We start from the raw sequence: 12,234 nt of genomic DNA, 5'->3' as shown, positions 1-12,234 counted from the left end.
GTCCACCCACGCGGGTGATGGTGCTTCGGTGAGTGAGTTTACTTTATTTGCCATTTGTGTTTGTAAAATTGAGTAATAGATATTACTAATATATATTGAGCTGATCTGTCCACACAGAAACATCGGTAAGGCGTAACCTGAAGTGGGCGTGGCCAGGAGTGCGTATAATTTGATATTCAGCAGGTTGGCTGCAGATGTTTAAACTATGTAGAAATGAAAGCATGTAGTGGTCGGGCTTTAGGACCTTGTGGAGCAGTTCAAATGAAGAGAGCCCTGACAATATTATGGCTGGTTTCACCTGGGAGCTACTGACGAACAATGTTAACCATTTAAGTTAAAACAGTAGCATATTGTAATACTATTATACACATGCTGTACTGTCGATAATCGTATCAGTGACACCTTCAGCAGTCGTAGGAAGCTCAGCTGCTAATGGAGCACATTCGACTACCAAAGGTAACCGAGCATTTGACGGCAATGATAAGCTACATTTCCGCACTGAGCCTCCACTTAAACGAGCAGAAAAATGTCACGTCCACGAACAATAACATAGTTGTTTTTTAGCGACATTATTAAACATACATGTTCATTTAAAAGGCGTGTGCCGTGTCGGTCACGTAGGCAATGTAAGGTTCCTGCTGGGTGTGTTTGACTATCCGAGCAGCAGCTGACACATGTGCACAGCTGTGGTTGCTGATGTGCTGCTGAGGATGAGGCCGGCTGATGCCATTCTCCCTCCCCCCCCTCCAGGTGGAAAATGTCAGGCTGCTTGACAGAGTCTCTCCCAGAAGGAGCAGAGTGGGCACTCTGTACCTGACCGCCACACACAGCATCTTTGTAGAGAATGAGGGAGGAGAACGCAATGAAACATGGGTAAGCGTGACCAGAAGTCAGTTCATCTGGACAAATAAGAAACATCAATATGAGATTATATATATATTTCTATACCCCCCATGAAATTTTAAGATTTTTTTTTCAAGAAATGACCAATTGCTGTTAAACAGATCAATATTTTTTTTTTAAATACAGCTTTTCCAAACATCCTGGTTGTATTTTGGATGCTTACATTAATTTACTTTGGACAAAGAAACAAAATTATTTCACAAAAACTACCAGGGTCAATATTATTAGCCCCCTCAAGAGCTGACCTTTTTATTGAGCCAAAGCAAAGCACAAACCACTGTAGTGCAATCATGTGCTTTACCTTTGTAATGCTCACAGCTTGTAATCAATCAATCAATTAAGTTAAAACTAAGGGTTGTCCTACACTTTCCACACAGTATAAAAGCCTCATTAAGGGTTTGAGCCGTCACTTGAGAACGAATCATGCCAAAAAACTAAATAATTCAGTTCAGACTTGAGAAAAACTAGTGAGAGATGTGTCTAAAGACCCTAGAACAACTACCAAAACACTAGTTCATGACTTAGACAAGTCAGGAATTGCAGTGTCAAACAAGACAGTCACTAGAGTCCAGTACAGAAATGGACTGCGAGGATGCAGGCCAAGAAAAACTCCACTTCTACAGAAGAGACACCTTCAAGCCAGACTGAAGTATGCTAAGGATAGTGTTCTTTGGTCAGATGAGACCAAACTAGAGCTCTTTGGCCATAGAGACCTTGCTTATGTTTGGAGAAAGAAGAGAGAGGCGTATAACCCAAAGAGCACCGTCTCCACAGTTAAACACGATGGTGGGAGTATCAGGCTGTAGGGATGCTTCAGTGCGTCTGGAACTGGGAATCTCGTCAAAGTTGAAGGAATCAAGAAGAAAGAAGGATATGTGAGGGTTTTTAAAGAAAACCTCAAGCAGTCGGCAGCAAAACTGGGTCTGGGTCGTGGCTCTGTCTTCCGACATGACAACAACCCAAAACATACATCTACGTCTACATCTACATCTATACGCTCCTGGTGAAGAGCTACCTCCAGAAAACCAAAGTAAACGTTTATTGACTGGCCTGCACAAAGCCCTGACTTGAATCCCGTTGAAAATGTGTGGGGGGCACTGGAGACCAGGGTCCATGCTAGAATACCATCAAATCTGGAGGAGCTTGAAAGAGTTGCCAAAGAAGAATGGGTTGGGATTCCTCAGGAGATGTGCCAGAGACTTGTTTCAAACTACAACAAACGACTGCATGCTGTTATCCAGCAAAAAGGATACAGATTGACTATTAGCATCGGGGGGGCTAATAATTTTGACCCTGTTAGTTTTTGTTTTTTGTGAAATAATTTAGTTTCTGTGTGCAAAGTAAAATAATGTAAGGATCCAAAATAAAACTAGGATGTTTGGAAAAGCTGTGTTAAAAATTCATTGATCTGCTTTACAGCACTTTTGAAAAAAACTTAAAATTTCATAGGGGGTCTAATAATTTTGACCTCAACTGTATATACATCTTCCTCAGGTGCTTCACAGTCTGGTGTGCAGTGTGGAGAAACAGGCTGCCACCGCCTCAGGATGCCCTCTGCACATTCGCTGTAAGAACTTCCAGCTTCTTAATTTCAACATTCCTCGAGAGTCGGAATGCCAAGATGTTCACCTGTCTCTGCAACGTCTCTCCCAGCCAGGTGAGTTGTGGCATGATGTCCACAAAGGCTTGATTTGGTGACACCGTTGCAAAAAAAGAGCCGTAGTTTTCGTCTTATGAGACAGCCTCAACATTCGGAATGATCCCAATTTAGTATCCTCTGCTTCTGCATCGCTTTGAAACGAAAGGAAGGTTTCTCATGTCAAAATTAAGCCGTCAACCAATGCTGTGCCCTCCAGAGAGATATGAGGAGCTGTACTGCTTTTCCTATAAGCCTAACATTGATGAGGAGGAGAGACGACAGGAATGGGCCTTCATGGACCTCAGAGCGGATTATAGCAGGGTGGGACTTCCAAACTCTCTGTGGAAACTCTCCTCTGTCAACCAACAGTACAAGGTCAGTAAGCTGACTTCAGTTGAGCAATTTCATCCTAATATGGCCATTGGAGTTTCTTAAAGTCTCGTTGTGCCATTTTCTTAAAAGGTGAGCGACACTTACCCCGCTGACTTGTTTGTACCCGAGTCTGCCACACCTCCAGTCATTGTTGGCAGCTCCAAGTTCCGAAGCAGAGGCAGATTTCCTGCCCTGTCATACTACTCCAAAGAAAATCATGTAAGTCAACTGCATGTCTTCTCTCTGGTTCATTTTCATCAGTTTAATTGACCAGACACAGCTGTGGGATCTCTCAGACTCTTGCCAGCAAAAGGGATTGTGACAACAATCACAGAATTAATCTCTCCGACTCCTTCCCAGCGCAAGAACAGCATGACATTTTTTCCCTTTATATCCCAAATAATGTAGATAAGACCTCATGTATTGATTTATAAACCTTTTTATTGCTTAGCTTGGCTTGTTTTCGTAGCAGGGATGACTGATGAGACTGCATGGTTTTTGGCGACCTCCGTCATCAAGTAGCAATTTAACAAAAAAAATGCCATGCTTTAAAAAGGCTGCAGATGACATGCTGGCACCAAAATGGAAACTCCGAGTACTCAAAGTACAGCAAAGGTGAATATATCTTTCATTTATTGGACCAAGTCAGAGAGCGGGTGTTAACTGAAACAAACCCAAGTAAACTTTTTCAGATTCGGAATGCCGGGCTGTATCTGTCTGCATGTCAGCATTGCCAGAGGAGCTGAAAAATGAAACTATTAATGCACTACTTATACAGCCTAGCTCTAAAAGAAGTTGTAAGTAAGTGCTCTCGACTCCAGACTGGGGTTATTAATGGAAATCACTGTTGCCTTGACACTTCACATAAAAAACACATATTTTAAAAGAAAAAAAAAACCTTTGTTTAACTGAAAGATCGAACGTGGCTAACAAAAATGAAATTAAACTTGTTAATAGCAGACTGTTTTGTCCGCAGAGCCGAAGGGAAAAATTGCTCAGCTTAGATGGCATTCCGCACGTCCCATCCAGTGCACAATCCTGACAGCCAATCACGTAGGTGGAGGTATAATGCAATGGGCCAAAAGGTGCTCGGAAGGCTACATCTATCAAATCAAATCAAATCAAATCAAATTTATTTGTATAGCACATTTCATGTACAAAACAATTCAAAGTGCTTTACATAAAATAAAAGCATTGCAGCAGGGAGTGGAAGAAGCATTAAAAATACATATCCAATGTTGTTTTAATAATGACATAAGGAGTGACAGAGCTCATTGAGTTGCTTGGTCTGAAACAGTTACACAGAACGAAAAGTGCAATGGCGTGCATGTGTAACGGAGCAGCTTTTACAGGAAAATACGATCGGATCAGACGGAAACAAATGTGATTACTGTAGTTTTAATCATTCTAGGCACTTTCCCAGTATAAGCTTCACATTTGAAATGAGAATCCAGTACCATTTGATCAGATGAAACTGTAAAGCCATCACACACCTTCCATCTGACCCTAAAACAAAGACCGAAAACGATTCTTGAGCCACTGTGAGACTCCAAACATTTTTCCTGCTGAGTAACTCTGCTGCCTCTTGTGGGGTCTTTGTTAATAAACTCATGATAGCACCAACCTTGTACATTTGGAATTTAATGTCTTGACAAATGTCTTTTTAGATGAGCAAAAGAGCAGCGGTCCTAAGATGGAACCTTGTGGTATGCCCATTCTGCAGTTTTGAAAGGTTGATGTCATACCTTTAACTTAAGCTCATTGTTCCCAACATTCAAATTCTAACGTAAACCTTTTAAGAACATATTGCAAAACATTTTGCTGAAAGTTTTTCATCATTCACAATATTCAAGGCCTTTCTCAGTTCGAAGAAAACTGCTCCCATGACCTTACCGTCATCTAATGACCTTTTGAGATTTTCAGCGAGATAACAAAGAGCCATTTCAGCTGGGTATCTTGGGCAAAATCCAAACTGTTTTGGGTGTAGAAGCTGATTACTTTGAAACTGCTACTACATTAGTCATTTTTGAGAACTGGTTAACTGATGCAACAATTCATCCAAAGTCATGATTAAAAAGACACGTTAAATGATGGAGGGTGATACATGATGATGTTAAAATTCATCTTTGTTGATGATACAAAGATGATCATATTTAAAACTAAACATTCTAAATCTGGCATGTTCAGCTTCATTTCAAAACACTCGAGTCTTTGTCTGACATAAATAAGGACTCTCCCTCCTTTTCCTTATTGTCTGTCTTGCCGGAAACAAAATGTGCTCCGGGACATCAATCATAACTGTTGGGATAATAACTGCTGAACATTCATAACGTGTCTTGAGCCTCGATTCGACAGTCGGGACTGCTTTATGTGTGTGAGGTCAGCTTCCCAGGGTTGTGGGTCCTGCTTTTGAGCTCCGCTCTGGCTCATATGCCAGAGGGGAGGAATCACAAAAAGTTGTCTGGCCCTCTCCCTTGTGAATACTAAATGGATATTTGAGAAACTGTTTGGTTGATTAACTGAAATAGAATGTGCAGGGAAGGCAAAAGGACTGTGAGTTTGTGTTCACCCCAGTTTTCACATATTAGCTTTCTCTCTCTCTTTTTCTTTTTGTCTAAATGTAAAAGTACGCTTTAAGTCAGCTGACGATCAAACAACCTGTATTAAGCTCGAGTCCCTCTTGCCTCCCTCCAGGCTGCCATCTGCCGCAGCAGTCAGCCGCTGTCAGGTTTCAGTGCTCGCTGCCTGGAGGATGAGCAGATGCTCGAGGCCATACTGAGGTCCAATCCCCGCAGCGACTTCATGTATGTGGTGGACACCAGGCCTAAGGTGAGCCCTTTGTGTCTAAGGAACAGAGTACAGTGCTGTGTGTTCAGATGGGCTTTATTTTCCATGCTGCATTTTGCCAGCTGCATGTCCTCACAGCAACGGCTTTAAAAATATTCTGACTGTGCTAGCTGTAAAATCTGCATCTGTTACACCAGGAGATTAACCAAATGAACTGTGTTTCACACCTTTCAAGCTGAACGCGATCGCAAACCGAGCTGCAGGGAAAGGCTATGAAAACGAAGACAACTACTCCAACATAAAATTCCAATTTATGGGCATTGAGAACATCCATGTCATGAGAAACAGCCACCAAAAAATGCTAGAAGGTAATTATCTTGTCCCCCGGAGATGATGTCTCTCACAAATTTTTAATTAATTTACCGCAGGAACAGTTTGGAGGCCACGCCGTCACATTCTTTTCTGTCAGAGATTCTTAATCACCTCAGTGTTTAAATGAACAAAGCATGAAATATATGGCAGCGTTTCTTTTTTCTTTTTTAATCAGCTGCCTCTTCACAGTACTGACACGGAACAGAACGGGACCCCTTTGCTTCCCCCTGTGGTTTCTCATACGCACTCATGCAGACTGAACCGTGCTGCAATCAGGCCTCAAATGAGCCCACAGGAGAATTTCTGGGTATTGTGCCGGGCTGCTCCTCAGGAAGACTTTGTATCCATCTGGATTTTATTTCAGGTCTATTTTGGTTTCCTGGAGCGGATGGTCCCGGACATTATCCCCCAAAGAGAGACAGAGGGCGTGAGAATGATGTGATTTTAAGTCTGAAAAGTTATAGCTGTTCTTAGTTGTGATAACTCCTTTGCCCCCTGGCAGCACAAGGGAAGTCTTTAAAGGCAAGGAGACAGCGCCAGCCCTTCAGAGTCTGCTGGCTTCTCTCTGCCCAATTGCACACTTAATAAGATTTAGAGGACCCCCTGCCTGGCAGCATTAAGTCAAACATTTCTCCCGAGTCCGAGGTCAGCTCACCTAAGTGTTATAAAACCGAAGGCTGAATGAACCCGTTCACCTGCTCCTCTGCCCTCAGAGGCTGCAGAGTTTTGTTACAGGTGAGCAACGAGCTCTGTTACCGCTGTCTGAGTCTTAATGTGGGAGGAGTGAGCTGATGTTTTCAGCCATCTGAAGTGAACTAAGAGGGAGTTTTTTTGGGATATGGCCAGTGAAATGTGTTCGTGTCACTCTGCCACTTAGTTCAATAGCAAATATTTATACTGAGCCCTGAGGATGAAAAGATTAAATTGATCTTATATGGGCATGCAATAAATGTTTATCTCTGTGATAAACATCAATCTGCTGGAGGACAAATTAGGCAAAATCAGGGAGCAGCAGGATTTATCCTCAGGGGACTGTTGATGGTTGTGTTATCAGCAGTGGGGGTTTTTTTTATAAGCTTTTTAAAATATCACATCAGCAGTGACCAAGGTCATGTTGGCCTTTTTTTAGAAGAAGAGATGGTGTGCGTAGGAGAAAAACCATGGAGAGTCTGGTGATTTACTTATCGCATGAGCAATCAGCTGTTAGTAGTCACTAACATGAAAGAATATTAACAATGTTTCCAACTGGAAAGTCATTCTTTTGTCTGTGGTGCATGTGGTTTTGTATTTTCTTTGATGATTCAGGATAACGGCTTCTGTGTGTTTCTGCGCTGTTCTCTACAGCCATTTGTCTCCTTCCTAATGCGACACAGCCGCCTGTTCACAACTAAACTACCTGGTTTCTTTACTCAAAGCCACTCAAACACATTGAACCATCATATGTCAAGCTGAAAGAAATCTGTTCTGAAAAACGAAATGAATAAATAAAAGCACCATGCGCAGAAGCCATATGCCGGTGCCGTCAGTGCCGCGAGAGTGAACGTGATGTTTAATAAAGTCCAGCGATCAGGTAGGATCCATGTTTCCTGCCGGTGAGACAGCTGTGTTGTGGTTGCAGTGTGCGAGCTGCGTTCGCCCTCCATGTCCGACTTCCTGGAGGGTCTCGAGAACTCAGGCTGGCTGAAGCACATCAAAGCTGTTTTGGACGCAGGAATCTTCATCGCCAAGGTCAGTCTGGAGGCTAATCCCCACTGTCTGGCTCACCACTGCACTCAATATTATTCCAGGTGTTCGGCCTTTTACACTCTGCTTATGTGTGTCTATGTGGGGACAATATTGGAAACAACAGCTCTGCAGTCAGTCCTGTGCTTCAGTTCTAAATGGGGTAGTCACAATATTAGAAATGTCAGTGAACTGTTGTGCAAAATTTCAGCTTCTGTTTTGACAACGTAAATGCTTTAGAGGGAATCTTTTTGACAAGTGTCTTTTATTGAAGTGTCTGCATAACCGAACAACGGTGCACAACACTGAATGCATGTGGGGAAAAATCGGGTTCCTCTGGTTCCATTTTGCAAGAATCCACCTGAATGAAAACAACCAATCAGAGCCAGGAGGAGTCCCCAACTTGTACCAGTCGGTGCACGTGAGCACGTGAGCACGTGCGGCCTCGCTGCTCCGTCTATGCTCTTATTCAGCCAACCCAAAACCTTTAGTGGGGAACTTTGAGAGAAAGTTTGATACTGATAGAGGCAGGGTTTTATAAGGGGTGGAAGTAATTAAGATTTATGTTGGTTTAATCATACATTTCTTCACCACCTAAGTAGAAAACAGATGCGTTGACTTCAGTGCAGACATTCCTTGCTTATGTGATCGTGAAATCCAGCAATCAACATGTGATTGATTAGGGGAGGGTCGACAGCCACCCGTGGCTAAAGTTGGGATTGGAAATCAGATTTGTTGACATGTGTGGAATTTCACAATGACTGATATTTATAACATGGAGCATACTTACACACTCCTCGATGAATCTGTCGAAAATAATGCTGATGCACATTTTCTGCCGTTCTGATTGCAGTTTCAGAGTAATATGACACAATCACAATACAGTTATAGAGTCGAATTCCCTAAAAGTCGGCAGGAGATATATCAGGGATAGCTCAACTTCAGATGTTACCAGTTTGGACATTTTGTAACATGTGGGTGTGTTTGTGGGAGCAGGCCATTGCAGAAGAAGGTGTCAGTGTCCTGGTTCACTGTTCAGACGGCTGGGACCGGACTGCCCAGGTGTGCTCAGTGGCCTCTGTGCTGCTGGACCCCTACTACAGGACCCTCAGAGGACTCATGGTAGATACCCCCAACCCTCTCCTTTTTAATGTCAGTTACAGTGTGGGTTTATTTCTTAGAAGTGCTACCGTTGATGCCAGATAAGCCTCTGCTACGCTCTCGGCCGTGTTAATGTATCCAGTTTGATTCTTTGAGTGTAAGTGTAATTTTGAAGTGTGCACCTGAAGTCCGAAGATAATGTGAGGAGGATCCCTTTTATTCCCAACACACGGAATGTTATCCTCCTCGTGTTCTTTTTTTCTAAACTTAGGTCCTGATTGAAAAAGACTGGATCTCATTTGGACACAAGTTCTCTCACAGGTTTGACTGCGCATCATTACTTTTAACGGCGTCTGTGATTTGGATGCAGCGTTCGGATCTGACTGTGCCCCCCTCTTCTCCAGATGCAACCACCTGGTCGGAGACCCTAAAGAGGTGTCTCCCATCATCGATCAGTTCCTGGAGTGTCTGTGGCAGCTTATGGAGCAGTTCCCCTGTGCCTTTGAATACAATGAGCGGTTCCTCATCACCATTCACAGCCACATCTACTCCTGCCAGTTCGGCAACTTTATTGGCAACAGCCAGCGGGAGAGGATAGAGAAGGGGTGAGATTTAAAACCTGCTGCTGCTGTCAATTTTTTTCCTTTTCACACACAGAAGTCTGGTCTTAAATAAGATGAACAAATAAAGCGAGGTGGCAGACCGTTATATAGTACATCTCTGGGCACGCGCTCATTGAGATGACTCATTGCTAGAATCAAAAATAGCACGTTCTTTTTTTAAAATTGAAATATTAACAAATACCGTCTTTCCTCCGTTGTTTTTATTTGACTAACCGCGATGTGGCTTTCTTGCAGGGTGTGTGAGAAGACTCACTCTTTGTGGAGTTATCTCTGGACGAACCGTGCAGACTACACCAACCCTCTGTACAGGCCAGACCACAGCCAGACTCAAGGGCTCCTCCGACCATCTACTGCCCCCTACTGCTTTAAGTAGGTTTTCAGTTGGTGCATAAAGCTGTCCTCTGTGTCCTCTTACAGGCTGAGAGGGGTATTACTTCCCCGATTCATTTTCATTCTTTCTACAGATTTTGGAGAGGGCTGTACAATCGGTTTGACCGTGGGATGCATCCTCGACAGTCTGTGGAGGATTACCTGAGGGCCATCCAAGAGGAGACGCAGCAGCTGGAGGAGCAGCTGACTTCACACAAACAGGTACGACGGGGGCCTCGCACTCATACTGCAGCTCATTTCTCATCAGGGGGTGGAAAAAAAAAAACTTCACCCTGTGCTTGCTGAAGATGACTGCAGCTTTGTGTCCTACATGATTGATAGAAAATTACTCAGCTGGAGCAGGAGCAGGGATGGAATGCTACCACCTTCGACAAGAGCCCCACGGTGTGGGCTCTCGGTAACGACCTCGCTCTGGCCAACACTCCTCAGGACTACACCGGCGGATTCTTCGCCAGCAGCCCCCACTCACCCAAAGCACCGGCCGGCGGCCTGATCCTCCTGCCGCTGGACTCCAAGCAAGCGGCCGACTCCAGCTTCTCCACCAGCAGCGACCAGGAGTCTGGGATCGCAGACCTGAGCTGCCGTTCGCCTCTCAGTGAGGACAGCACCAGAGATCCGGATTCCGATGAGGCTGCCTACTCCGCTGCCTGAGCAGATTTAGCCGTCCACTTAACAACACTGAACAAAAACTACCGTCACACCCACTGGGTATCCTGATTATTGTTTGTTCGTTCTTTTCCCGCAGAAGTCTTATTCGGATTACGTGTTTGACCTTTACCTTTGTGTGTTTTGGTGTTTAGCTGACCACATTTTACTTCTTATATCAGTGAAATAAATTCAGCAGCTTGTATTCCTTTAGGACATAAGAATTAGGAGCAACTTCTAGCCATTTTTAATAAGCCATATAATAGCGTGTGCCTCCATTGAATCGTGCTCTTCCACATAGTTGATTTATTCATCGGCCAATTTGCTTTATAGCTGCAGTTTGTAGCCACACAGGTGGATTACAGCTGGTTTATCCTAACTTTTACTATTGTTAGCTCCATATGATCTGGAGATAAACGTACTTGAGTTTGGGAGCTATTGAATCACTGGAAATGCATCGATCCTAAAACCAGCAAAATGATGGGAAAAAAAGGGATTAGCAGAAAATCTGAAATGTACACTTTTTAGGAACAGAGCTGAGTTTTTAGGGCATTAATCTTGGCTGGATCGGAGCTTGGAGACATGGGGACTTTACACAGTACGTGTTGCCCTCAATATTTCAGCAGTGGATCAGCTGTAGTGCATGGGGTAAATGATTAGACAGCTGAGCCAGCAGATTTGAGCATGTGAACACACGAATATGTTGCTGCTTCGGGAATCAGATTCCCAACTGATTTTTTTTTAATCATTTTTTTTAAATTCTTCGTATATTTGTGCTAATGTAGAATTTGCTTTAAAGCTGCTCATTTTTATTGTCTACCGATGCATACCTGCAAGTGAACAACACAGAGATTATCAAGCAAAGCATGGTGAAATATTTTTGTACTATGACCTATTTTTTCTTTCCTTTCTCCAGTAAATGCTTGCTTTTATTTCTGTCTGAGGGTTTAAAATGTTAGAATGAATATTGCCCCTTGTTTACAGATTACAGATTTGTAATGATTGACTGATATTCACATTTGTCAAACTGATATAAACGTAAAGTTATGAAAATGGCCCGTTTTCTCGGGAAATAGATACACACATTATTTGTCTGTCGGCCTGTTGTCATAATTGTTGATAGTGTGGATGCATGACCTCAATGTTTTTCTCGTCCAGATTACAAATACACGTTGTGGCTACATGGTTGTATGCAAACATTCATGAATATATTACATATTTCCAAATATAAGGAAGTGAATTCAACTCCTGCATAGCAAAGAGACATTAAAATGAATATTCTACTGAAAACGCACTGTTAATGTTTCATTTCTACACCCGGTCTACGACCCCAAATAGAAGAAAAGTTGGGACGGTTTTGAAAACTTTTCCAGTGTGTGTTCCCAGAAACTCAGATCCCCTTAATCTGCAAACACTAGTAATTCTTTTATCCATGTACCTGACTTTTATTACCCCATCAGTCCGCTTTAATCAGAGTCACCTTAGACTGTCCCTCATTTAATGGATCAAATCTCCAGGTTCTGTTGGAGCTGAACATCTGCCCAGCTGCACTGGCCATGAGCCAGACCCTAAAATCCTGCCAGTACCGGTACCTCTGCTCTCTGGACACATCCAGCTGTCTGCTCTCCTTCACTATTTGCAAGCAAAGACCCGTTATTTTACTCAGAGAATTGTCTGTGT

At 43.2% G+C, this 12,234-nt stretch overlaps 1 protein-coding gene across 1 annotated transcript; it reads left to right on the top strand.

Moving 5' to 3' along the window:
• The first annotated feature begins 246 nt into the window (after window positions 1–246).
• On the top strand, window positions 247–11,848 carry mtmr7a (myotubularin related protein 7a). Its single transcript, XM_075480961.1, has 14 exons — window positions 247–456; window positions 751–873; window positions 2,398–2,560; window positions 2,760–2,917; window positions 3,005–3,133; window positions 5,609–5,743; window positions 5,937–6,069; window positions 7,692–7,801; window positions 8,792–8,917; window positions 9,168–9,217; window positions 9,301–9,501; window positions 9,754–9,888; window positions 9,984–10,110; window positions 10,231–11,848. Exons 1-14 carry the CDS (start codon window positions 433–435, stop codon window positions 10,558–10,560), a joined length of 1,944 nt encoding a protein of 647 aa, XP_075337076.1. The 5' UTR covers window positions 247–432; the 3' UTR covers window positions 10,561–11,848.
• Window positions 11,849–12,234: the final 386 nt, after the last annotated feature.

Source organism: Odontesthes bonariensis, chromosome 13 (genome assembly GCF_027942865.1).
Source record: "Odontesthes bonariensis isolate fOdoBon6 chromosome 13, fOdoBon6.hap1, whole genome shotgun sequence".
NCBI classification, from domain to species: domain Eukaryota; kingdom Metazoa; phylum Chordata; class Actinopteri; order Atheriniformes; family Atherinopsidae; genus Odontesthes; species Odontesthes bonariensis.
Note: the sequence above shows the minus strand (reverse complement) of the source record. Positions and strands in the feature narration are given on the sequence as shown.

Excerpts from the sequence above, each read along its gene's own strand:
- mtmr7a (XM_075480961.1), top strand. The coding sequence starts at position 433 with ATGGAGCACATTCGACTACCAAAG. Across the intron at positions 2,561-2,759 it reads GCAACGTCTCTCCCAGCCAG|AGAGATATGAGGAGCTGTAC; the intron begins GTGAGTTGTGGC and ends TGTGCCCTCCAG. Across the intron at positions 6,070-7,691 it reads CCACCAAAAAATGCTAGAAG|TGTGCGAGCTGCGTTCGCCC; the intron begins GTAATTATCTTG and ends TTGTGGTTGCAG.